Consider the following 26,689-nt stretch of genomic DNA (forward strand, 5'->3'; position numbering starts at 1 on the left):
TGGACTTCCCCTTTAAAATCTGCTGGTGATCTGAATATAAAACTCAAAAGCAAGGAGAAAGTTGAATAGAGGACGTTATGTGTAAAGGGGGAAGTAAAATGACCTCTGTGTTCTGGATTTCAAGAGGAGGCCTCATGGACGGAACGTTCCATGTGTGTTCCTACTCCATACCAGAGTCCTTCTCAGGGCCCTGCTGCTGAAGGATGTGGGCCTCCATGTGGCTGTGCTGCGGAGGTTAGGGGGTAGCCGTTAAGTTCAGGAAAAATATTTACCTATTCGTCCCTCCATCTAAACTATTTACTTTACGACATTTACATGAAGCTTACTGTGTGCCAAGCACAGTCCTCACTCAGCATTTTAGACATTCTTATTTATTTCTTAAAACCATTTTATGAACCAGGCAACTACTGTTGCAGCCATTGTACAGATGAGGATACTGAGAGAGAAGACTAGTAACTTGCCCACAGTCATGGCGCTAGGAAATGGCAGAGCCGGGATTTGAACTTGGGAGCTCCGGCTCCAGCGTCCATGTCCTAGAGTACCTGCTGTGTTCTGAGGTTCCAGCGACCCCAGCGTGAGCAAAGGGCCATGACTCCTACCCGTATTTTCAACTTAGTAGTGAAGGAAGAATAAACACACAGGAAAATGTATGAGAATTTAGCCATCAAGGAAAACAGTACGTGTATCCCATATTTACTAAACAGTCCTGAGCAACAAGAGATCTAGCCCAAGTAGCCTTGCCCTTGAGGATTTTTATGTCTAGTTGGGGAGAGAGAAAAATAAACAGAACCCGGGATTGAGCGTGAGAAGTCACTGGGCGCCTGCGCAGGCGAGAGTGGGAGCCTGTGGGAGTGGCACCAGCTCAGACTAGGCAGGGGGACAAGCATGGCTTGCTAGAGGAGGGGAGGGACAAGCCAGGCTTGGCAAGGCATGGAGATGGCACGGACCCTGTAAGTAGAGCACACGGGCGGAGGCCCAGAGGTGAGAGGACAGCACAGGGAGCTCGGCACACGGGCAGGCCGACCTGCTGAGCAGGGGCCATGCTGCCCAGCCCCAGAATGGAGGCGACCGCCACATGTCAGCGATGGGAGGTCCGTGAAGACAATGTCACCACCCGTCCTCTTCTTTTGTACAAGGCCGGCTGCTATGGCTCCAGAGCAGCCCCCCAATCCCTCCAGCTCCCGGATCTCATGGTGTTTGTAGCAGCTTTGCTCTCGAGGGACTAGCTCCCCGAGTGTCCCCGCATCACTGGGCTCCTTACTGCTGTCCTCAGAGTGGAGCACAAGAGCAGCTGTGATTACAGTTTGCAAGAACGTGTCTGCAGCAGACGGATGTGCGTGATGCCCAAGGAAATCCACGACCTAGTGGCCACGTGCTCCTATTTTCCCCGTGTTCTTCGTCTCGTTCCCCTCGCTCAGCTTTGAGAAGAGCTGGAGACGGGAGCTGGGAGTCAGGCAAGGAAGTAGCTCTGAATTCCAGGGCCCCGGGCAGAATTTGGGAAAGAAACCCGTTAGTCTGCTGGCCTCAGAATGTGCTAAGGGAGCCTCTTCTAACGCCCACACATGCCCAGCATGGAAAGGGCTGCTTTCTGCACAAACTGTTTAACTAGATTTATTGTTCACTTGAGCTGGGGAGGGGCCCCAAGCCATAGCGTTGGTTGGTAGGTAGTGACAATTAGAAAGGAGGCAGGAGAGATCAAATGTCGGCCTTGCAGAGATGTGACTACTATAAACCCACACCCGTTGAGCTCATGAATTTTTATTCTAACTCATTTTTATGTTTTGAGTGTTTTATTTCATGGGCAGTTGAAGATGAATAAGGCCCCCACGAAGCTGGCTCTGCTAGACGAGGGCTTCTTGCTCTCGGTCTGCTAAGGAGTTCCTTCCAGAGTCCCAGAGGGAACTAGGACGCTGGTTGCTGAATGAATACATGGCTGCTCAGGAGTGAGGCACCTGCTCTGGGGGGCGTAGTGATATGGGGGGGCCAGCTTGCACCTGCTTCGGAGAGCGCTCGGCCAGGGAACTTCGTACTTGCTAGTCTGACGTGTTGCTCTGTGTGCCAGCGAGCACCGCTGGGGGCACACAGCGTACCCGCACTGACCTATAACCAATCCCTGTTCACAGTACGTCAACCCAGCCTTTGAAAGGATGATGGGCTACCACAAAGGCGAGCTGCTGGGGAAAGAGCTCGCTGAGCTGCCCAAAAGTGATAAGAACCGGGCCGACCTTCTCGACACCATCAACACATGCATCAAGAAGGGCAAGGTTGGTGAGACAGATCTGCAAACCCCTCCCAATGCTTTTTTTTTCTTTCCCTGTGAGCCCCATGTCATGTCCTTAAGATTAGCTGCTTTCCCAACATGATCATTAAGTGAAAGATCTCTTCTGTTTGCAAAATGAGTGACTTGTTGGGTTAATTTTGGATACCAGACGAATGTGGTCCTCACGATGCTATAGCATCTGCTGAATTTGCATCAGGAGAGTTTACCCTTGGGGTGAATATATCCCACCCATCATCGCGGCAGCGTCATTCCTGTCTCTGGACAGGGCTCCCCCCACACAGCTGTCGTGTTGTTAGTGTGTCCAGTGTTGGGGGGACTCAAAGTATGTAAAACCAGGATTTACATGTGGGCCCAGTTCTTGGTCAGTTTTCCCTTTTCTGTTCTCTTTCCTCATCACAGCTGGGTAGAGACCGACACCTCGCGTCTCCCCGTCATGTCAGTGTGTCCAGAAGCTGAAGACAGGGCTGTGAGTGCCATAGGCACCTTGCCTCAAGCCCTCCCCTCCAGCAGGAAGTCCCTGTGCATTTTCTTCTAGGCATTCAGAATGCTTGCTCATAGGATTTCCTTCATCTTGTTTTCTCTGATAGGAAGTAGTTAGATAAGCACTGTATTCTTTTAATTAGGGACCACTTTTTAGGAATAAAATAAGTTTGGGTTTATATGACAGGCAACATCAATTTTGTAACCCTAGGGGCAGCAAGCCTGAAATGGAATCAGGACGTTATCAAGTACTCTTAAAAAAAAAAAAAAATTGCTAGGAGAGTACTCCCATGCACCTGGTGACCCCATACGCACACCAGTTAGCCACTCTTGGGACAGAGGGAGCAAGAAGAGGCTGTAGAGAAAATCTCCAGAAATGGTGGAGGTACCACTGGATCCCCCTTGAGGGCACCAGGCTCTTTGTCCCAGCTGGTTCCCTGAGGTCCAGAGGCAGCAAGAATGTTCATACTCCCCTTTGCTTGATCCATGGAAACTGCCAGGAGCCACACTGATGCCAGAGAAGTCTCGGTAGGATGCTCCGTAGGAGAGTAGGAAGAGGACAGGTTTCAAGGAGAATTAGGAGACAATTTAGAACCACGTTCTCCACTTCCTTAATGTGGGAAAATTACTTAGACTCTCTGAGCCTTGGCTTACCCCTTCTATAAAGCAAGGATAATAATATCAAGCTCAGAGATTGCTGTGAAGATTTTAAGGAAGACATTTTAAGAATCCCTTGACGTGGGGCCCCTACACCCACAGGGCTGAGAGGGGCAACTCCGCCCACTCCTCAACTGTCCTTGGACCCTGGAAGGCCAGCCTGGAGGCGGACACGTTGGTCTTTGGGGTCTTCATGCGTGACCGCAAGTCTTAGGTGGTAAGCATCACAATGGGTACAATGATGAGCAGTGTTTAGTGGAATGGTATTGCTCAGCTTGGCAAGAGTGTCTGGAGAGGCAGCCATAAGCTTCGGTGGAAGGATTTTAAGAGCTCTCTTTGTCTATGTAGGAGTGGCAGGGGGTTTACTATGCCAGACGGAAATCCGGGGACAGCATCCAACAGCACGTGAAGATCACCCCGGTGATTGGCCAAGGAGGGTGAGCGTGAACTTCTTGATCTCGTTTAGTTGAAGGGCTCATGTGGGCGTTGGGTCTGCATATCGAAATGCCAATGTAAGCGTTAGACCCCCAAATACAGTGGATGTACTGTGCATAGAATATACTGTGGAGAATTCCACGTGGCTGGCAACAGCCCCCAATGTGGCTTGCCCTCCCCCTCCCTGCTCCTGTTGATGGGCTTTACAAAGCATCTCCCCAGTTGCCCACCTTCACCTGATCATCTGTGGTTCCCTTCTCCTGACTACCCTCTGAAGGAGCTGTGTCTAGGCCTTCCCCTGTCGTAACAACAACAAAACAACAGGGCTCGCTGGCCTCTGCCCTGTCCTGGGAGCCAGCCTTCTCTCCTTGAGGCACTGGCTCTGTAGTGGTTCTCTCCGGGCTGGCTCTGGGCCAAGAGAGCCTTGGAGGTCATGGTTTCATAGAGAAAGGTGTGTTTGACCAGAAGCTGAGGTGATCTGTTTTCATTTAACCTCAGATTATCAGAGAAGACTATTCAAGAAGGTAAATATGTGATTTCTTTTCCTTCTCCCAGTTAAATTTTGTGAGAGGGTTTACAAAGCCAGGCAGGATCCCCAAACAGTGTATCACAGACGAGCCTTTGGTAAACTGGCTTGAAGGTCGACACTAGCTTCACAGCACAGTTTACGAGGGACACATGCTGTCTTGTGATGTTTTGGAAGAAGAGGTATGAGTTGTCAGCCTAGTAACCGGAAGTGGAAAGTCCTGCCTGTGACTCTTAGGACTACCTGAGTTCCTTCCAAATTTTGGGTGGTTAGAAAACAAAACATTCTGTAAAGTGAGCAAAATACCTGTATGTCATTCCCTCTCCAGTTTTCCTTGTGTGGTAAGTTTTGAAATTGTTACCCCTCAGTTCAGAGACCACTGTCTTGTATTTCCTGCCATTTAGCTTCCCTCAGGGTGGTGGGCCCCTGGCAGGCCTGACAAGGGTCATGAGCACAGAGAGCAGCCTCCCGGGCCCCCTTGGCATGGCCATTTCCACCAGCCGTCCGGCTCAGAGGCCATGATGACTGTCACACATTATCATCATCCTTCGACCGTCTTCTCAGAAAACTTGAGCTAAGATGGACTGTGTGTGTGTGACCAGAATTCTTAGGTAATGAAGGCAGAGGAGACATTATTGCTTGGTAATTTCTGTCAGAATGAACTTTTCTGATCTGATTTTACAGATAAGAGAGAAGTTCCTTTGTCTAGACACAGTGTTATTTCCCCCCCCCCACTTGTGGGCAGTGTACTATCAGAGGAAATTCTTACTAAAAGTAGGTAAATTTGACCTCTTCCTGTTTAGTGAAGCTCGTTACAGAATAAACGGTATTTTCTATGCTCTCTTCAGGGTCTTCTAGAGAAAGTTGATTCAAAGGAAGAGAAACAGAGAGGAGACTCTTTGCTATAAAATCTCACATAGCCCTCTAGAATTCCTGGTTCCACTGTCAGTAGAAAAATCTACCTTGAACTGATTTTTGTGCCAGGCGGAGGCAGCTGTAGTCTCTTTCTGGTCTCCCTCGTGGTCATGAGAAAGACTGTAGGTCGTTCTGGGATTCCATCCATAACCTTGAATTAAGACGAGTTTTCTCTGCCTGAAAAATGCCATCATTGCGATGACTGTGCCGTGAAAGAATATGGAATATTAATGTAAAAACAGCGGCCATGTAATTTGGTTATTGTCCCAATGAGTCTTCTGCTTTTTACATCAGCTGTAAAAGTATTAGTGTCAGTGGAATTAAAACCAATTTTGTCTGGAGTAGCATTTCATGCCATCACTGAAGATACCTGGGAGACGGTTTCAGGAGTCTGTTGCAAGACCAAGGACCCATTAGGAAAGTGCTTCTGAGCCAAGTGTGGCTAAAAGGGAAGCCCAAGTTTCCAAAGGCATGTGTGGCCTACGCGTGAAAAATGGGCTTTCCATAGACTGCGTTTTGTTTGAAATTTAAATCTGCCCTAGAATGCACCCTGGGATTTTGCTTTAAGAAATTCTGTTGATGTTTTCATTTGCTGGTTTGTTGAATCATCTCCTATCTGCCTCACTAATAACTGATCATTTATGTTATTAGGAAAATTAGGCATTTTGTCTCCCTCAAGAAACTGTGTTGTACCACTGACAATAATAAGCAGGTACGGTATTCCGTTTCCTTCCTTCGCCTTGTCACCTTGACCATGCGTTACGTTTCTCACCACTGTTCTCTGCCTGTCTTTCTCCGTAGCTTCCTGTAGTTGCCCATTTAGGAGGGTTATGGCAAAATTAGGCTCCTTTAACAAATAGTTAAAAAAAAAAATTTGCTGCAAGCTTCTGCTGCTTTATTAGAAAGGCACGTCAGTTACGATTTAGCTCGTGGCCGTGCAACTGAAGACTAATGTATTTGATGAGAGCAGAAAATTCTTCTTCCAAATAAAAACTGTTCTATTTTTTCTGTCTTAATTTCTTAAACGAATGAAAAGCATATATGTGTTTGAGCATTTCACTCCTACAAATTCCTATCAAAAACAATTGTTCCAAGTTAGTAAAAATTAGTGCTCTGAGCACTATTGGTTTTTACCATTACATCATGTAGGACAAGACATTAGAATCTTGTTTTTGGGAGTAACAATTTTAGTTGCTATGTTGCTATGTTGAAGAACTTTTGAGGATAGTTTTATCATAGAGAGCAATGCTGATACTCCTATATTTTCTTTTTTCATTATGCTTTTGATACTGGATTGTGTGTATTTGCATCATGCTTTAAAATTTATTGGTTAAAAAGTTCTGAGGTAATGTAATTATCAGTGATCTATGTGTGAAAACACTAAATGTAGCTTTTGACGTTTATGGAGGTTTTAAAAGAAGAGATAATATCTTCAAAGGATGGGAAGGTTTTGGGGGCATAAAACATTTTAGGGGAGCATGTCAGGGAGCTGGAGAGTGTGGGGTCAGATGGTGGAGGCTGACCAGGCAAGGAGAGGAACTGCCGGGTGATAGGACCGTGGACGCCTGGGCTCACCCCCCTTGAGTACACCGCTTCCGGAGGGGAGGCGGGCCTGGGTGCTGTGACCCTGTGCAGGATTTTCAGCTGGTATCTCAGTCCATCAAAGGTACCCGTGCCTCATACTTTTTTTTTTTTTAAATAATGATTTGATACTTGTATATATTGCAAAATGATCACTATGATAAGTCAAGTAAACATGCATCACCAGACATAATTACAACATTTTTTCTTGTGATGAGATCTTCTTTTGAGACCTGTTCTCTTAGCAAGTTTCAAATTTACATTACAGTGTTAAGGATAGTCACTATGTTGTACATTATATCCCCATGACTTATTTTATAAGTGGAAGTCTGTACTTTTGACCCCCTTCACCCATTTCACCCCGCACCCTTCTGCCCCCACCCTGCCTCTTGCAACCAACCTGTTCTCTGTATCTATATGATCGGTTTTTTGTTTTTGTTTTTGATTCTACATGTAAGTGATACCGTGTAGTATTTGTCTTTCTTCATCTAATTTCACTTAGCATAGTGACCTCAAGGTCCATCCATGTTGTTGCAAATAGCAAGATTTCCTTCTTTCTGGTGGCTGAGTAATACTCCATTGTGTATATTTTCCACATGTTCTTTGTCCATCCATCCATCAATGGACAGTCAGGTTGTTTCTGTGTCTTGGCTGTTGCAAACCCATGCTGCCATGATCCTAGGAATGCAACTATCTTCCTGGAGTTAGTGTTTTCCTTTCCTTCGGATAAATGTCCAGGAGTAAATTACTAGCACATACAGTAGTTCCATTTTTAATTTTTTTGAGGAATTTCCATAGTGGCTGTGCCAGGATACATTCCCACCAACAGTGCATGAGGGTTCCCTCTTCTCCACATCTTAGCCGACACTTGTCATTTCATATCTTTTTGATACTCGCCATTCTAACAGAGGTGAGTTGATAACTCATTGTGTTACTGATTTGCATTGTCCTGATGACTAGTGATGTTGAGCATTTTTGCATGTACTTGTAGGCCATCTTTATGTCTTCTTTGAAAAAATGTCTATTCAGATCTTCTACCAATTTTTAAGTCGGATTTTTTTGTTTGTTTGTTTCACCATTGGGTTGCAGGAGTTCTTTATATATTTCGGTTGTTAGCCCCTAATGTGATATGATTTGCAAGTATTTTCTCCCATCTGGTAGGTTGCCTTTTTATTTTGTTGACAGAAGCCTTTATTTTGCTGTGCAGAAGCTTTTTAGTTTGATGGTAGACTCAATTATTTTTCTTTTGTTGCATTTGCTTTTGGTGTCATACCCAAAGAATCATAGCCAAGATTGATGTCAAGGAGCTTAGTCCCCGTGTTTTCCTCTAGGAGTTTTATTGTTTCAGATATTATATATGTTCAAATATTTCATCCATTTTGAGTGGATTTTTCCATATGGTCTAAGATAATGGCCCAGTTTCATTCTTTTGCATGTGGCTGTTAAGTTTTCCCAGTACCATTTATTGAACAGACTATACCTTCCCCATTGTATATTGTTGGCTTGTCATAAATTATTTGACCACATATATGTGGGTTTATTTCTGGGCTCTCTATTCGGTTCTGTTGATCTATGTGTCTGTTTTTATGCCAACTCCGCACTGTTGGGAGTACTATAGCTTTGTGATGTAGTTTGAAGTCAGGGAGCATGATGCCTCTGGCTTTGTTCTTCTTTCTCAAGATTGATTTGGCTACTCAAGCAAAATATTCTAGAACAGCAAAGGGAATCGTCCAAGATTTAGTCCAACATAAAATGCTTCTTTCGACACTGAGAATTTCATCGAGGATCAGGAAGCTTTCACTTCTATCATCACATAGAAAGACGCATTCTTGGGGACCTGGGGGAAAGGAAGGGAATTTAGCTTTCATAGAAAAACAAATTCTCCCAGCAGCGAAGTTGACACATTCCAGGAGGAAGGATGAGGTCTACGTGAGAGGTGACGTGGGTGGAGGGGAAGGTGGAGGGCATCCTGGTGGCTCTTGAGAGACAAACTACTGAACCCAAGCAGGGCAAGCTAACCTGTCACAGGCGGTGAAGCGTAGATGCCCCTGGGCTCATTCACACTCAGACCAGAAATGAGCCCAGGGCAGTTCACGTCCAAAATTAAGCACAGCCTTCCCCTACCAACCTAGGCTTGCTCCTCCTCCTTCCTGTCTTTATCAGTCAGTCGGACCGCAGTCTCCTTGTCACCAGTCTCCTTGCAACCACATGTGCCCCAATGCTACCCATCCTTCACGGTCCATCCCAGGGAATGTCAAGCGCCATCCCCCGCCTCAAGCCCGCAGGTACCTTCTTCGCTGTGTATCACCCCCACTGTTACCGTGGCCATTTGTGTGCCTCACTGGCCTCCCTCTCCCGTGGGGCCCCCTGCCTGTGCTTGTCTTGGTGAGGCTGTCCTGCCCGGTGCATAGTCGGTCCTGCCACTGTGGGTTAGCTTGACTGGAATCGAATGTCAAGGTCCTGGCTTCCTGCCACCTCCAAACCCTTCCTGCTTCACAGAGAAAGGAGGCAAACCCTAGTACAGGACTTAGGGATGCAGCATCGCAGGGCCACCTCTTTTCTGATGCTCTAAATAGAAATGTCTTTATTGCCGTGAATTAGCTGCTGTTCTGAGAAGAGTGGAAACGTAGAGCTCAGATACCCTGAGCCATTGACGTCACCTAATGGTGCTGCACAGGCCTGGAGAGACACTTAGATTTTCCAATAACAAAGAATTTTTATGTCTCTGGCTAGCCACAGTGTTTTTCCTCCTCATCTAAGGAGGCTGAGGTGAATGGTGATGGGTCTGTGACGGGAAGGGCTCCCCAGAGGGTGGGAGCAGCCTGTCTGAAGGCGGTTCTGGCCGCGCTGCTTTCTGGGGTTTAGCCTTGACGTCAGGATCCGCCCATGGGCTTGCATTTTAACAAGGAATGAGGTTGTAAGCCAGGGTGCTATCTTCGGGTAGTGCCTGTCATCAGAAAACATCCCTTTTCCTGTGTGAACCCTGTAGCTTTTTGCCAAGGGGCTGGGAGTGCTCGGTGAGGTTTGTCGTCTGTAAACACTGTCTTCCACCGCACACACACTTGCTCCCCAAATGTGCCCAGCACAGTCTCTGCCCCAGAAGCCGTGGGGGTCACAGATAAACAAGATAGATTTCTAGAGCATGGTGCAGGGGAGGTAGGAGCCAAGAGCAGGAGAAGCTAGAATAAAGGACCAAAGGAGACTGGCTAGAATTTTTTTAGGTGTCATCTAGGACAAGGGGCAACAAACTGCACCCTGCAGGCTGAATGTGGACTGTTTTGTGTGGAAAGCTCTGTTGGAATACAGCCACACGCTTTGTTCTATCGCTCTTATACTGCAACAGCAGACAAGTTACTGCAGATGCTACGTGGCCCACGAAGCCCAAGATGTCTGCTGTCTGGCCCTTCACAGAAAAAGTCTGCCAACCCCATTTCCAGAGGATAATTTTCTTATTGGACTACCCACTCTGCTAGGCCTGGGACAGTCTCTGGGATCCCAGAAATGGCTCCCTCCATGCGCAAACACATTTCTTGGGGCCCTTTGCCTTCGTGCCACCCGTGCACCCTGGTGCAGAGCCTGTCTCAACCCCTTCATGCGGTAAGACAAGAGGACCTAGTCCTTTAAGGCTTTCGCCTTTTCATGGGGTCTACAACCAAATCCAAATGCATGACTCAAAGTGGAATTTCAGAGATCTGCTACTATGGTCCAGGAGTCAGGCTCGTACAGGGAAAGGAGACTTGCAGATCCCGACTTCACACTAGCTTCTCCTAAGCTGGCCCGGACAAAGCAGCGGGGCCTCCCCACTGGTGTCCCAACAGTGCCCACCCTTAGTGCATCCCCCATTTCCACTTTTTCCTCCAAGCCTTGGCCGTGAGAATACACAGCGCTCCAGAAGCCAGCATGCCAGTGGCGGGTGCAGAGCCCTGGCGGAGTATGACGGCCAGCGGGCCAGAGGGCGGCGGTGCGGCTGTCAGTGCTGCGTCCTTAGCGTTGGCTCACTGGGCCCTCTTCTCGTGGATGGATGGCTCCCAGGCCATGGAGAAGCCCCAGAGAGGTGCAGAGCTTGCCTGTCCGGGAAGAGGAAGTCGCTAGTTTTTGTGAAGTTAGGGAGCACAGACACCAATGAACAGCTGCAGAAAGTCCTCCGTGTTGCACTGCGATAGAGCAGGGGAGGGTCGTGAGCAGGCTCCGAGGAGCGTGGTGCTGTCTGGCTAACCAAGGTTCCGAGATAAGGGCCGAGTGAGAACAGAATGAGAGCAGTCGGACCTGCATTTTTCACGGGACTTTCCAGACCCGGGGCGCGCTAGGGGTGGGGAGAAGTACCTGATTTTAAAATTCCACTGACAACCTCTACTTCCTCATTTTAGGGAAGAAAAGTTGTTTCAGCAATGATAAAAGTGGGAAGGACATAATGTCTGAATGAAGAACAGCTATTGAACTTGAATAAGTTTGACTTAATGGATAAACTTGCTTCTTCCATTGCAAACTGATGGGAGCATCGTCAGAGCTTAACATCAGCGTGGAGATGGATGTTTGGGGGTCATTGCTTTATTATTTTTTAAATACTGATTTATTTATGAGAGAGAGGGTAGTGGTGAGGGAGAGAAAAAGCAGACTTCGCGCTTAGTACGCCCAATGTAGGCTTAACGCAGGGCTCCACCTCACAACTCCAACATCATGACCTGAGCTGAAATCAAGAGTTGGTTGCTTAACTGACTGAGCCACGCAGGCACCCCTGGGAGTCATTGCTTTAAAAGCACGTTCACCTATGTAACTTGTTTGAGAACAGTAGGAGCAGAAGTAGGAGCTGAATTTTCTACATTTGCTGTGATGGAAACTTGCTTTGAGCTCAATTTTGGGGGTTCATTTATATTTTGTTTCATAGTCTGCTGTTTAATCTTGAAATTTTTGAAGATTAGGAAAAAAAATAAAACTTTACTACAGTAACAATGCATATGACTAAGCCTGTCAGAAGTACCTAAAACAAGATACAAAGGGTATTGAATAGTAGCAAGTAAGAAAGGAGAAAGAACAGGTCTTCAGTTTGCTAAGACTTCGTGTGGGGAAGGAGGGACTGGGCCCCAAGGAAGGCAAAAACAGTGGGAATTTTAAAGGAATCAGATTAGGCTCAACATTGGAAAGAATTATTAGAATGGACCGGACCCCTATGTAGTTTGTGGGTAGTAAGTTCATCACTAAGGGAGGTATTCAAATAGTATATTGAGGACTCAGTAGGAAAAGCTGTCTGGGGAGGTCACTGACTGGCCAGACGTCAGTCTAGATCAGTGGTTCTCCAAGTGTGGTTCCCTGGAGCAGCAGCAGCCCTGGGAATTTGTTAGAAGTGCGAAGTCAGACCTAGAGAATCAAAGCCGCAACACAGGGCCTGGGCAGTCTGTTTTAACAAGCCCTCCACGTGATGCTGACTCACTCTGAGGTTGCAGAGCTACCGGACAAGACGAATGGCTGCCAGGCTCTGGTACTGTGAGCTCGGATCACTGGTTCATGGACAGGGTCTGTTCTGGGTTAAAGCTACTCAGAAAAGATTTTTTTCACTTCTGGCCATCCAGCCCTCCCCTCCTGAGTACGGGGACCCTGACCCACACTGCTCAGGACGTTGGCTTGCAGAGGACCCCGTATTTTCCTGATTTCTGGACTTGTCCTCTAGGTATGGCAGAACAGGGTCCTTAATACTGAGACCATCTCATAGCTCATGGTATTCTTTACAAAACAGAAGTGGCCGCCGCAGGGAACCAGGGGAGACAGGCACACCAAATCACAGGATGGGTTCTGCTCATTGCTAATCCCTAGTGATAAAAATGTTTAAATTTGTCCTAAATGCCCAATATTTGATATACATCACATGTTTTTAATGGCATCAACTGTTGGCAGCTTCCTTGTCCTTCAGGACTCAACCCAGCTTCTCCTCCAAGAAAGCTTCCAGAACCTGCCAGCCGTGTCTCGCCCGTACCTGCCATGAGGTGATGGGGAGGCTTCTCTTCTGCATCACCCATTGGACTGTTAATCTTAGGCTGCCTTGGATCAGTTCTCACCTTGGGGCAGGGACGCCACCATGTGTGCCCTGTAGACATCCAGAAATTATTTTGAAAACTGATTTTTACTCCCTAACACAGCAACCTTTGGAAAGCCTAGGAAATGGAAGAGGAAGCTTCTGTCTAGCCCCGAATTAGTATTATGCGTAGAGTGTCGATCTCTCGGGAGCTAATAAGTCTCATGCGCCGTTAACTATTTTCCATGTTTTTCCAAGGCACACGTCCAAGGTTGACTTCTTAAAGGGAAGTTGGAGAAAAAGGGAAATGCAGTTGGAAACATGACCTCAGTAATCCCTGGAAGCGCCTGTTCACCTTTGGAAATGTTTTTTGTGCCATCAGCGTGTTAGCATGATGCTGAGTTTGTGCACGGGGACGTGACTCAGTAGATGCTCCAAATATTTGTCGATGTATTTGCTAAAGCCGCTAAGTAAACATAATTTTTCCGGTTAGCTTTAGTACATATTTACATGAAGCTATTTAAAGAAAGGCCTCTGATGTTGCAAAACCACAATTTTTCCTGAGAACTAAGTTGGAACTGCCAAACCCTGAGCAGACCTGAATGGAGTACCTGCTGCGTGTCTGAGGGCACGGAGCCTCAGTAGGCGGTCCCAGCAGGGAACAAGGACAGGCAGGGACACTGAGGATGCAGCGATGGGCTTACATGTGCGGGGAAGTCTTGGGTCAGAGGAGAGGAGACACACAGCTTCGTGGCTGGCATAGCGGGTGGCTGCCGTGGCCAATCACGACAGGCTTCGGGAAGGGCCGCTGGGGTCTGAAACTGAGAGGGAGTTACCTGGCTGCTGAGGGGGAGGGTGAACCCGGAATGTTCTGGACGTGCACACCTACAATGAGCACTGTGGGGGAGCAGGTAGATACAGGTGCCCTCACCCTGTCAGAGCAGCTTGGCCCTGTGTGGTCCACAGGACCCCGGACCCGGGGCTGTCCGCTGTGCACGGTGATGGGGTTCCATAGCATTGTCCTCTCTGCCACCACAGAGGTGTTCAGCCGCTCCAGGGGGAAGTGTCAGCTTGCAGAAAAACCAGTTTGACTGAAGAAAGATAGGTTTGGTAACGGCAGTAAACAGGCATAGACACATTTAAGACCACTAGGATTTAAAGGGATACTATGTTGGCCTTTGAGGAGAAGGAATTTTTTTTCTCCTAACTTTAACTGAAATTCTAAAGGCTGCATTTTTATTGATTTGTCATTCAGGCTGTTGGAAGATTCTGCTCACTGTGCAGACTTAGACTAATGGAGCCCAAGAGACTTTCACGTTATCTTAGACCTGATTGTTAAAAGTTGTATTTACTTACCATTTTTTATGCCATTTATGGATATTAGCACTATCTGGAAATTTTTTGTTTTCTGAGGCAACAGCTGGTGACTGACTCCTCAGAAGGAATTCACTTCACATTGAGAAGGTCTCAGTTCTGGGCAGGCTGGGCCTAAGCCGAGCATTCACTCGTCCATGGAGTGGGCATCAGTTGCCTCCAGGCGCTGTGGTCCAGTGGAAGTCACAAGGCCGGGCGAGGCTGAGGTAACAGGTGTCTCCCCACGTCCGCTTCCACTGAAATCCTTGGGTGGCTAATGGGACCCCGGCACCCAGTCAGTCACCCTCACCCTAAACCTGGGAACCCCCTTCAGCACACTTCCTTTTTTGCGTCCCCCGCATCCAGAAGCCACTTAGTCTGAAGAGTGTGTCCTCCTCACAGCTCTGGACTCCATGGCCTTCTTTTCATCCCACTGTGCGTTCTGGTTGTCTTGCTCCAGCTTCCTGTCTGCTGTCTGCCGCCATTGAGGGGTGTCCTGGCACCAGCTCATCCAGGCTCAGTAGGGCTGATGGTTTATTTTCTGTGTGAGCAAGTTGTTAAACCACCCATTATTAAACACTTAAACTATGGAAACATGCAGTCCATTTTTTCAAAACTAAGTTCTCAAAAGCCATCACTTACTTCCTGAGTGTGTTACGACATTGTACTATTACCTATGCTTGTGAGGACATCAACGTTTGTTTCCTCTGTGGGACAGAAATACCACAGGAAGCTGAGCTGCCGCGGTCAACGACAAGTCGTGTTGGTAGCTTCCAGCAGCCAGGCTGGGGGTATGTTTAGACCAGGGAAATTGGCAAACACTACAAATCAGGACTTTTTTTGCGTGTTTAGATAAAACCTGCTTGGTTTATTAGAAGTGCTCCTTTTAATGCCATTACAGTGAAGACAATGAATGGGAACCCCCCTCGCTCTCCAAGCAATGTTTATGTATGTATATGTTAGCTATTCATGTCTACAAAAATTCTTTCTGTAACAACAGGAACCCATTGTAAATTCTGAACAGAGAAACTCGTAGAGAAATAGGATCAGGAAAGCCATGTTGGAGTGGACAAAACCCAAAAACTTTTAATCGATATTTGTGGCTTTTTTTTTTTTTTTAAAGATTTTATTTGTTTACTCGACAGAGACAGAGACAGCCAGTGAGAGAGGGAACACAAGCAGGGGGAGTGGGAGAGGAAGAAGCAGGCTCCCAGCGGAGGAGCCCGATGTGGGGCTTGACCCCACAACGCCGGGATCACGCCCCGAGCCGAAGGCAGACGCCCAACCGCTGTGCCACCCAGGTGCCCCAATATTTGTGGCTTAATCTAGATCACAGTACATCTGTATTGGTTGAGTTTGTTTTGTTTCATTGAGGTAGAATTGACACATAACGTTGTATAGTTTTAGGTGTGCAGCATAATGATTTGACACATGCATGAATCGCAAAACGATCTCCACGGTAAATTTAGTTAACATCCCTCACCACACAGTTAAAATAGTTTTTCTTACGAGAATACTTAAAATCTACTCTCTCAGTAACTTTCAAATATGCAATACGCTATTATTATAGTCACCGTGCCACACATTACATTCCCGGGGCTTATTTATCTTATGACGGAACTTTGTATCTTTTGACCACCTTCACCCAGTTTACCCACTCCCTGCTGCTAGCAGCCACCAGTCTGTTCTCTGTATCTATGAGATAGGGGTTTGGTTTGTGGATTCCACATATTCCACATGAGATAATATGGTGATATGGAGTTTTTCTTTCTCTCTCTAGCTTATTTCATGTGCCATACTGTCTCAAGGTCCATACGTGTTGTTGCAAATGGCAAGATTTCTTTCTTTTACTCAATTGTATACATATTTCCCATTTTCTTTATCCATTCATCACTTGATGGACACATAGATTTTTTACATTATATTGGCTATTGGAAATAATGCTGTAGTGAACAGGGGGTACATATATTTTGTCAGAGAGTGATTTCATTTCCTTCTAATAAAAACCCAGAAGTGGAATTGCTGGACCATATGGTAGTTCTATTTTTAATCTTTTGAGTAATCTCCACACTGTTTTCCATAGTGGCTAAACCCATTTACATTTCCAACAGCATAAAAGTGTTCCTTTTCTCCACATCCTCTCAAATTTCTTCTAATTTTTTGTCTTTTCGGTAATTACACTTCTCACAGGTGTGAGTTCATATCTCACAGTGGCTTTGATTTATGTTTCTCTGAGGAATGGTGATGTTGAGCATCTTTTCATGTACCTGTCGGCCATCTGTATGTCATGCTTAGAAAGATGTCTGTCCAGATCTTCTGTCCATTTATTTTTTTTTAAAGATTTTATTTATTCATTCGACAGAGAGACAGCGAGAGAGGGAACACAAGCAGGGGGAGTAGGAGAGGAAGAAGCAGGCTCATACCAGAGGAGCCTGATGTGGGGCTCAATCCCATAACTCTGGGATCACGCCCTGAGCCGAAGGCAGACGCTTAACCGCTGTGCCACCCAGGCGCCCCTGTCCATTTAAAAATCAGATCGTTTGCTATTGAGTTGTATGAGTTTGTTATATGTTCTTACATGTTAGCCCCTTATCAGATATGTGACTTGGAAATACTCAGTAGATTGACTCGTCATTCTGTTCATGGTTTCCTTTGCTGTGGAGAAACTTTTTAGTTTGCTGTAGTCCCAGTTGTTTGTTTTTCTGTTGTTGCCTTTGCTTTTGGTATCGCATCCAAAACACCATCATCCAGACAGATGTCAAGATCCTGATGTTCTGTTTTTTCTTCTAGGAGTTTTATGGTTTCAGATCTTGTAATTAAGTCTTTAATCCATTTTCTGTTGATTTTTGTTTATAGTCTGAGATGGTGATCCAGTTTCATTCTTCTGCGTGTGGCTGTCCGGTATTCACAGACCGTTCATTGAAGAGACTGTCCTTTCCTCATTATATATTCTTGGTTCCTTTGCCATACATTAATTGACTATATATTTGTGAGTTTATTTCTGGGCTCTCTATTCTGTTCCATTGATCTGTGTATTTATTTTAATGCCAGTAATATACTGGCTTGAATACTATAGCTTTGCAATACACTTTGAAATCGGGGAGTATGATGACTCCTGCTTTGTTCTTTCTCAAGATTGCTTTGACTCTTCGGGGTCCTTTGCGCTTTAATATAAATATTAGGATGGTTCTATTCTGTGAAATTACCATTGGAATATGACAAGAATTGCATTGAATCTGTAGACTGCTTTGGGTAGTATGGACATTGTAATGGTGTTAATTTTTCCAGTCCATGAGCAGGAAACATCTTCCCAAATATTTGTGTCTTTCTCAGTTTCTTTCATTAGTGTCTTACCTTTTACAGTTTTCAGATTAAAGGTCTTCCACCTCCTTGGTTAAATTTTCTTTTAAATGAAAGAGGAGCTTTATTAAGGTCTCAGGGCCTTGGGCTCAGCCAGAGGCCACCCTGTGGGCAAAGGAAGAGCTGGTGGAGGGGCCATATTTGACCATCTTTTGAGGGCACAGATTGTTAGTGTAGCCACACTTCTCGCAGCAGGTGACAGCACAGAGGTGCAGGTGAGCAAAATATTTGCAGCAGATCATCTTCTCTTAGTCCTATTTCTTTTTTTTATTTATTTTATTTTATTATTTTTTAATGTTTTTTTTTTATTATATTATGTTAGTCACCATACAGTACATCCCTGGTTTCTGATGTAAAGTTCAATGATTCATTAGTTGCGTATAACACCCAGTGCACCATGCAATACGTGCCCTCCTTACTACCCATCACCAGTCTATCCCATTCCCCCACCCCTCTCCCCTCTGAAGCCCTCAGTTTGTTTCTCAGAGTCCGTAGTCTCTCAGGCTTCATTCCCCCTTCTGATTACCCCCCTTTCTTTATCCCTTTCTTCCCCTACTGATCATCCTAGTTCTTATGTTCCATAGATGAGAGAAATCATATGATAATTGTCTTTCTCTGCTTGACTTATTTCACTTAGCATTATCTCCTCCAGTGCCGTTCATGTTGCAGCAAATGTTGAGAACTCGTTCTTTCTGATAGCTGAGTAATATTCCATTGTATATATGGACCACAACTTCTTAATCCAGTCATCTGTTGAAGGGCATCTCGGCTCCTTCCACAACTTAGCTATTGTGGACAATGCTGCTATGAACATTGGGGTGCATATGGCCCTTCTCTTCACTACATCTGTATCTTTGGGGTAAATACCCACTAGTGCAATGGCTGGGTCATAGGGTAGCTCAATTTTTAACTTTTTAAGGGACCTCCACACTGTTTTCCAGAGTGGCTGTACCAACTTGCATTCCCACCAACAATGTAGGAGGGATCCCCTTTCTCCACATCCTCTCCAGCAATTGTTGTTTCTTACCTTGTCAATTTTTGCCATTCTAACTGGCGTAAGGTGGTATCTTAGTGTGGTTTTGATTTGAATTTCCCTGATGGCTAATGATTTTGAACATTTTTTTCATGTGTCTGTTATCCATTTGTATGTCCTCATTGGAAAAGTGTCTGTTCATATCTTCTGCCCATTTTATGATTTGTTTATTTGTTTCTCACGTATTGAATTTGAGAAGTTCTTTGTAGATCTTGGATACCAGTCCTTTATCTGTAGCATCATTTGCAAATATCTTCTCCCATTCCGTGGGCTGCCTCTTAGTTTTTTTTTACTGTTTCCTTGGCTGTGCAGAAGCTTTTGATCTTGATATAGACCCACAAGTTCATTTTATCTTTTGTTTCTCTTGCCTTTGGAGATGTGTCATGAAAAAGGTTGCTTTGGCCGATGTCGTAGAGGTTGCTGCCTATGTTCTCCTCTAGCATTTTGATGGATTCCTGTCTCACATCGAGGTCTTTCATCCATTTGGAGTTTATCTTTGTGTATGGTGTGAGAGAGTGGTCAAGTTTCATTCTTTTGCATGTAGCTGTCCAATTTTCCCAGCACCATTTATTGAAGAGACTGTCTTTTTTCCACCGGGTGTTTTTTCCTGCTTTGTCAAAGATTAGTTGCCCAAAGAGCCAAGGGTCCATTTCTGGGTTCTCTGTTCTGTTCCATTGGTCTGTGTGTCTGTTTTTGTGCCAGTACCATGCTGTCTTTGTGATCCCAGCTTTGTAGTACAGCTCGAAATCCGGCATTGTGATGCCCCCAGCTTTGTTTTTCCTTTTCAACAATTCCTTGGCGATTCGGGGCCTTTTCTGGTTCCACACAAATTTAAGGACTATTTGTTCCAGTTCTTCGAAAAATGTCATCGGTGTTTTGATCGGGATAGCATTGAAAGTGTAGATTGCTCTGGGTAGCATGGACATTTTAACTATGCTAATTCTTCCGATCCATGAGCATGGAATATTTTTCCATCTTTTTATGTCTTCCTCAATGCCTTTCAAGAGTGATTTATAGTTTCTAGAATATAGAAACTTTATGTCTCTGGTTAAGTTAATTCCAAGGTAACGTATGGTTTTTGGTGCTATTGTAAATGGGATGGATTCCCTAATTTCTCTTTCTTCAGTCTCATTATTTGTGTATAGAAATGCAGCTGATTTCTGAGCATTGATTTTGTATCCCGCCACATTACTGAATTGCTCTATAACTTCTAGCAGTGTGGGGTGGAGTCTTTGGATTTTCAATATATAGTATCATGTCATCTGCGAAGAGAGACATTTTGACTTCTTCTTTGCCGATTTGGATACCTTTGATCCCTTTTTGTTGTCTGATTGCTGTTGCAAGGACTTCTAGTACTATGTTGAATAATAATGGCGAGAGTGGACATCCTTGTCGCGTTCCTAATCTTAAGGGAAAGGCTTCCAGCTTTTCCCCCATTGAGAATAATATTTGCTGTAGGCTTTTCATAGATGGTTTTTATGAGATTGAGGAATGTACCCTCTGTCCCTCTACTCTGAAGGGTTTTATTCAGGAAAGGATGCTGTATTTTGTCAAATGCTTTTTCTGCATCTATTGAGAGAATCATATGATTTTTGAATTTTTCTTTCTGGATAAAATCTAAGACACTGATCGATTTGTGAATGTTGAACCACCCTTGCATCCCAGGGATGAATCCCACTTGGTCATGATGGATAATCTTTTTAATGTACTGTTGGATTCTATTAGCCAGGATCTTGTTGAGGATTTTGGCGTCCATGTTCATTAGGGAAATCGGTCTGTAATTCTTTTTGATGGGGTCTTTGCCTGGTTTGGGGATCAAGGTAATATTGGCCTCATAGAATGAGTTTGGTAGCTTTCCTTCTGTTTCTATTTTTTGAAATAGCTTTAGGAGAATAGGTATTATTTCTTCTTTGAATGTTTGGTAGAATTCCCCAGGAAAACCGTCTGGGCCTGGAGTTTTGTTTTTTGGAAGGTTGTTTATCACTGACTCAATCTCTTCATAATTAATTGGCCAGTTTAAAAAATCAATTTCTGGGGCGCCTGGGTGGCACAGCGGTTAAGCGTCTGCCTTCGGCTCAGGGCGTGATCCCGGCGTTCTGGGATCAAGTCCCACATCAGGCTCCTCCGTTGTGAGCCTGCTTCTTCCTCTCCCACTCCCCCTGCTTGTGTTCCCTCTCTCGCTGGCTGTCTCTATCTCTGTCAAATAAATAAATAAAATCTTTAAAAAAAAAATCAATTTCTTCCTGTTTCAGTCTTGGTAGTTTATGGGCTTCAAGGAAGGCCTCCATCTCTTCTAGATTGCTTAAATTATTGGCATAAAGCTGTTGATAAAAGTTTCTAATAATCCTTCCAATTTCATTGGTGTTGGTCGTGACCTCTACTTTTTCATTCATAATTTTATTAATTTGGGTCCTTTCTCTATTCTTTTAGATAAGTCTTGCCAGTGGTCTGTCACTTTTATTGATTCTCTCAAAGAACCAGCTTCTAGTTCTGTTGATCTGCTCTACCTGGTTTCTAATTCATTGATTTCTGCTCTAATCTTGGTCAACTGCTTCCTCGTGTGTGGATTAGGTCTGTCCTTCTGTTGCTGTTCCAGCTTCTTGAGGTGAGAATATAAAAACTGCAATTTAGATTTTTCTGTTCATTTGAGTGAGGCATGGATGGCTATGTATTTCCCCCTTAGGACTGCCTTTGCAGTATCCCATAGGTTTTGGACCGTTGTGTTTTCATTCTCATTGGTCTCCATAAATTGTTTAAATTGATTTTTGATTTCCTGGTTTATTGAATCATTCCTGAGCAGGATGGTTCTTAGTCTCCAAGTGTTTGAGTTTCTTCCAAATTTTTCCTTGTGGTTGAGTTCCAATTTCAAAGCGTTGTGGTCTGAGAATATGCAGGGAATAATTTCAGCCTTTTGGTATCAGTGGAGACCTGTTTTGTGTCCCAGAACATGGTCTATTCTTGAGAATGTTCCATGGGCATTAGAATAGAATGAGTATTCTTTGGTTCTGGGGTGTAGTGTTCTATATATATCTATGAGGTCTAACTCGTCAAGTATGGCATTCAAAGCCCTTGTTTCTTTGTCGATTTTTTGCATGGGTGTTCTGTCTGTTTCTGATAGTGGAGTGTTGAGGTCCCCTACTATTAACATATTTTTATCTATATGTCTCTTTATTCTGGTTAAGAGTTGGCTTGTGTATCTTGCTGCTCCCCTGTTGGGGGCATATACATTTATAATTGTCATATCCACTTGTTGAATACTTCCTTTAAGAATAATATAGTGCCCTTCTGCGTCTCTAACTATAGTCTGTAGTTTAAAATCCAATTTATCTGATATGAGAATTGCTACCCCAGCATATGAGAATTGCTACTTCAGCTTTCTTTTGAGGTCCATTTGCGTGAAAGATGGTACTCCATCCCCTTACTCTCAGTCTGAATGCATCTTTGGGTTTAAAATGAGTCTCTTGTAGACAGCAAATGGATGGGTCATTTCTTTTTATCCAATCTGCAACCCTGTGGCGTTTTATGGGAGCATTTAGGCCATTTACATTGAGACTGAATATTAAGAGATATGATTTTAATGATGCCATGCTGCCAGTACAGTCTTTGTTTCTATCGATTGTGACTTTCTGTTCTGTATCACTCTTGGGGCCTTTTTACCTTTATAGAACCCCCCTTAATATCTCCTGTAGGGCTGGTTTCGTGGTTACGAAATTGGTCAGTCACTGGCGATTCTGGAAGGTCTTTATTTCTCCATCCATTCTGAATGACAGCCTTGCTGGATAAAGGATCCTTGGCTGCCTGTTTTTCTCTGAAAGAGCTTTAAAAATGCCCCCCAACCCTTTCTCTCATTCCAGGTCTGTGTAGGCAAGTCTGAAGTAATTCTGATATCTTTGCCTTGGTACGTGAGAAATTTCTTTGCCCTGGCCGCTTTCAGTACTGTATCCTTGGATCTAATATTTGCGAATTGCACTATGACGTGATGTGGCGCAGGTTTGTCGTGGTTGAGCTTGGGAGGGGTCCTTTCTGCCTCTTGGACATGAATGTTTGTCTCCCTTGTAGACTAGGGAAGTTTTCAGCTACAATTTGTTCAAATATCTCTTCTAGACCTCTGTTTTTCTCCACCCCCTCAGGGATGCCGATGATTCTGACATTGGAACGTTTCATTGAGTCAGTAATCTCCTGTAACCTACATTCATGAGTGTGGATTTTTTTAAGTCCAGATTCTATTTTAGCTTTCTCTTCTACTAACCCATCCTCCAATTCGCTGATACATTCTTCTGTCTCATTCACCCTGGCTGTCAGAGCCTCTAGTTTTGACTGCATTTGGCTCATAGAATTTTTAATTTCTGCCAGATTTGCTCTCATTTCCGCCTTTAGAGATTCTATATTCTCATTAACATTTTCGTTAATACTTTTTTCAAGTCTACACATCATCTTGACCATTGTTACTCTGAATTCCATTTCTGATAATTTGGTTATATCCATATCCATTAGTTCTGTGGCAGAGGCCACAGACTCATTATCTTTTCTTTGCTGGGGGGGATTTCTCCTCGTCATTCTGATGAGGAGAGGTTGCGGGGTTGTCCAGAGCCCAAATTATTGACCAGGACCCAGGCCGTGCGCCCTTGTTTTATAGGGATCTTAGGGATGTGGGCTTCTTGATTTTCCAGCCTGCCTTCTGGGGGAGGGGCCTGCCACGCCAATACTCAGGCAACCTTGTTTGGGTAGAGTCTCCGTGTCCCCTGCCAGGGGGAATGGGGGTGGGCACACTGTTAGCTGGTATTTCCAGGCTTTTGTTCTCTGGCGGCTTTCCCTGCCGATTTTCTGTGATTCTTCCGAGAGTCAGAGCAGCAGTGGCTGAATCTCAGCCTCTGTCTCAGAACAGAGGGATCACGGACCGTTCTCCACTGAGCTCTCTTGGCCACTTTAACTCTGTTTCTGTTGGTGCTGCTCAACCCTGCAGCGTCCCGGGATGTGCGCCCCATGCCCGGTGTCCCAGCCCTCACTTCCAGGGCCGGCGCGTCTCTGTCCTTTGTATTTCTAACACCGCCAGCCGCCCGCCGCCCATCGCACTCCCAGAGCTCCCGGTTTCAGTCTGGTTCCAGTGAGCACACCGGAGCTCCGTTTCAGTCTGGTGACACGCGCTCCCCACTCACAGTCCCAGTCTGTTCTCTCTCGCGGGTGCAGATCCGCAAGTCCGCCCGCTCCCCCGTGCAGGTGGCTACCGCTTCCCGGCGCCCGAACGCGGCGGCTCCCTCCCCCTTCCGTTTATCTTCTGATATCTGTGCGCGGTTTCACGGCTCCCCGCTTTGTACAATACTCAGCGCTGGAGATGTTCATTTGTAGAGATCCAGATGTATCTTCCTTCGTCTCAGGCTGATTCCGTGGATGTTCAGGATTGTCTGGTACCTATCCAGCTCGACTCAGGGGACTGGCTGAAAAAGGGGTCCCCTACTCCTCCGCCATCTTAACTCTAGTTATTTTATTTTTTAATAATAATTTTTTATTATGTTAGTCACCATACAGTACATCCCAAGTTTTTGATGTAAAGTTCCATGATTCATTACTTGCGTATAACACCCAGTGCACCATGTAATAAGTGCCCTCCTTACTACCCATCACCCGCCTATCCCAATCCCCCACCCCCCTCCCCTCTAAAGCCCTCAGTTTGTTTCCCAAAGTCCATAGTCTCTCATGGTGCATTACCCCTTCTGTTTATCCCCCCCCTTCTTCCCTTTCTTCTCCTACCGATTTTGTCTATGGCCATACCACCCTGAACGCGCCCGATCTCGTCTGCTCTTAGCCCTATTTCTGGGCCAGCTGGTGGAGGGAAGGCTTGATGACATCACCTCCCAAGCTGTTTCTGGACAGTTTCTGGATATTATAGTCTGATAGGGCACAGCCATCCTCCAGCTGTTTGCCTACAACAGTCAGACACTGTTGGTCAGGCAAAATGCCCTGCTTGTCTTGGATTTTGGCTTTGACATTCTTGATGGTGTCACTGGGCTGCACTTCAAGGGTGATAGTCTTGCCTGTCACTGTCTTCACAAAGATCTGCATCTCTGCGTCTGCTACAGGGCCACCACCACCAAACAACTTGGCCACCTTGTTGAAGAGAAAGAGCCTCCTTGGTTAAATTCGTAGGTATTTTATTATTTTTGGTGGAATTGTAAGTGGAATTCTTTTCTTGATAATTCTTTCTGGTGTGTTTGTTAGTGTGTAGAAACACAACTGATGTTTGTATATTATTTTTGAAATCCTCCAACTTCACCTAATTCTTTAGTTGTAACAGGTTTTGGGGTTTTCTGTATATAAGATCTTTAGGGTTTTCTATATATAAGATCATGTCATGTGCAAATAGTGACCATTTTACTTTTTCCTTTTCAAATTTGAATATCTTTTCTTTTTCTTGTCCAATTGCTATGGCTAGGACTTTCAGTACTATGTTGAATAAAAAGTGGTTCCATTAGTTTAGGGTGTGCCAAGACCTCTTAGTGTCCCAAAAGAGAGGATCTTGGTCAGAAGGAAGACGCAAGCTGATTGGAAGCCTTGACCCTCAGGCAGCAGCTTTTAAAGTATGAAAATGTTCCTCTTCCAGGCTAGGACTAGAAGATAGACATGCCCCTCTGCTATCTCTGCACTGTGTGCTGATAGGGGGATAAAGGGGGCAGGGAGCGTGTTAAGAACTGTGTCTATTCGTTACAGTCCTGTAGGATTTGCAAAAATAAGTCCCAGTGGCCACTGGAGCTGGGTGATCAAGGGGTGTCCCTGGGTGACAGCCATAAAAACCAGGGTTCTGTATATGTGCACAAGTGCCTTTCTGGGCGATACCAGTGACATGAGGCAGGACAGAGGAAGATTGGAAAGACAGTGTCTGCCAGCCTCCCAGTCTCTGGAGAGTATTGCAGTCAGCCCATAGACATGTGTTAAATTAGAAGCCTGCCACTTGGGGCGCCGAGGTGGCTCAGTCAGTCAAGCATCTGCCTTCAGCTCAGGTCATGATCCCAGGGTCCTGGGATTGAGTCCCATATCGGGCTCCTTACTCAGTGAGGAGTCTGCTTCTCCCTCCCCCTCTACCCCTTCCCCCTGCTCATGCTCTCTTTGTCTCTCTCTAAGGTAAATAAAATCTTTAAATAAATAAATAGATACATACATACATACATACATACATACCTGCCCCTCAAGCCAAAGCTTTTAAGATAAGCAAATAGGCCTCTTTCCCAGAGAGGTTGGGTGCTTTCAGTTTGCTGTCTATGCTCTGGGTCCTAGATGTTAGCCACCGTGAGTCTGCATGAGCCCTTTAAGAACCCTTCGTTTTCTCTAGCCTTGTGGGTCTCAAGGATGCAAGCCCCATTGGCTTACAAAGCTGGATCTTTTGTGTGTCCATCTCTCAGGTGGAAGTCTTAAAAGTGGAATGCCAGATTTGGGGTTCAGAACTGTCACTGCACAGAGATAAGCTGGAAATTGAATTTCCTCCTGATTGTGTATTGACCCACTGGGGGTGGGGCTTATGGCAGGATTCTTTCTCAGCTTCTCCTACCCACTTTGATGTAGGTTTTTTCTCTGCATTTGCCTGATGTATAGGTGTTGTTCAGCTCACTTCTGGATTTCCTTCAGAGGTGATATGTAGTCGTAGATTTAGTGTGTGTATGGGAGAAGGTAAGTTCTAGAGTCTCCTACGTCACCTTATTAAACCTAAAAATTCCCAGGACTTATTTTTTGGTTGATTTTCTAGACTTAAAAAAGTGGTGGAGAAAATGTTAATAATACACATTAAATTTAAATGTGCATTAAATTTGTAGCAGTGTCATTGTGAATAGCAGAAAAAATTAAAGCAATATCCTTCCAGTATTGAGAAACTATTACATGATTCAGGGAAGAAGTTCTTCACATCATTAACAAATGAGTGGAGTTCCTATGCAGCTCTTACTGTGCTTTCATCTTACGGCTTAATGTCCGTGAAAATGTCAACTCCTATTCACGTTGAAACTCTACTCATTCATCAGCTGAAACCATCGCTAAGCTTCTCATACAAGAGGTCAGCAAAAAGTCAACAAAAGT

The 26,689-nt window shown here is 45.1% G+C and overlaps 1 protein-coding gene across 5 annotated transcripts in view; it reads left to right on the top strand.

Annotated features, from left to right (window-relative positions):
• Positions 1-26,689, top strand: part of PDE8B (phosphodiesterase 8B) — a 330,881-nt gene that overhangs the window by 241,423 nt on the left and 62,769 nt on the right. For all 5 annotated transcript variants that reach the window (XM_044384105.3, XM_044384106.3, XM_044384108.3 and 2 more), the window contains 3 exons: positions 2,124-2,264; positions 3,767-3,855; positions 5,946-6,006. In XM_044384105.3, coding sequence (XP_044240040.1) covers positions 2,124-2,264; positions 3,767-3,855; positions 5,946-6,006 — 291 coding nt within the window. The remainder of the gene's footprint in view (positions 1-2,123; positions 2,265-3,766; positions 3,856-5,945; positions 6,007-26,689) is intronic.

The sequence above is a fragment of the Ursus arctos genome, unplaced genomic scaffold, assembly GCF_023065955.2.
Source record: "Ursus arctos isolate Adak ecotype North America unplaced genomic scaffold, UrsArc2.0 scaffold_5, whole genome shotgun sequence".
Classification (NCBI taxonomy): Eukaryota; Metazoa; Chordata; class Mammalia; order Carnivora; family Ursidae; genus Ursus; species Ursus arctos.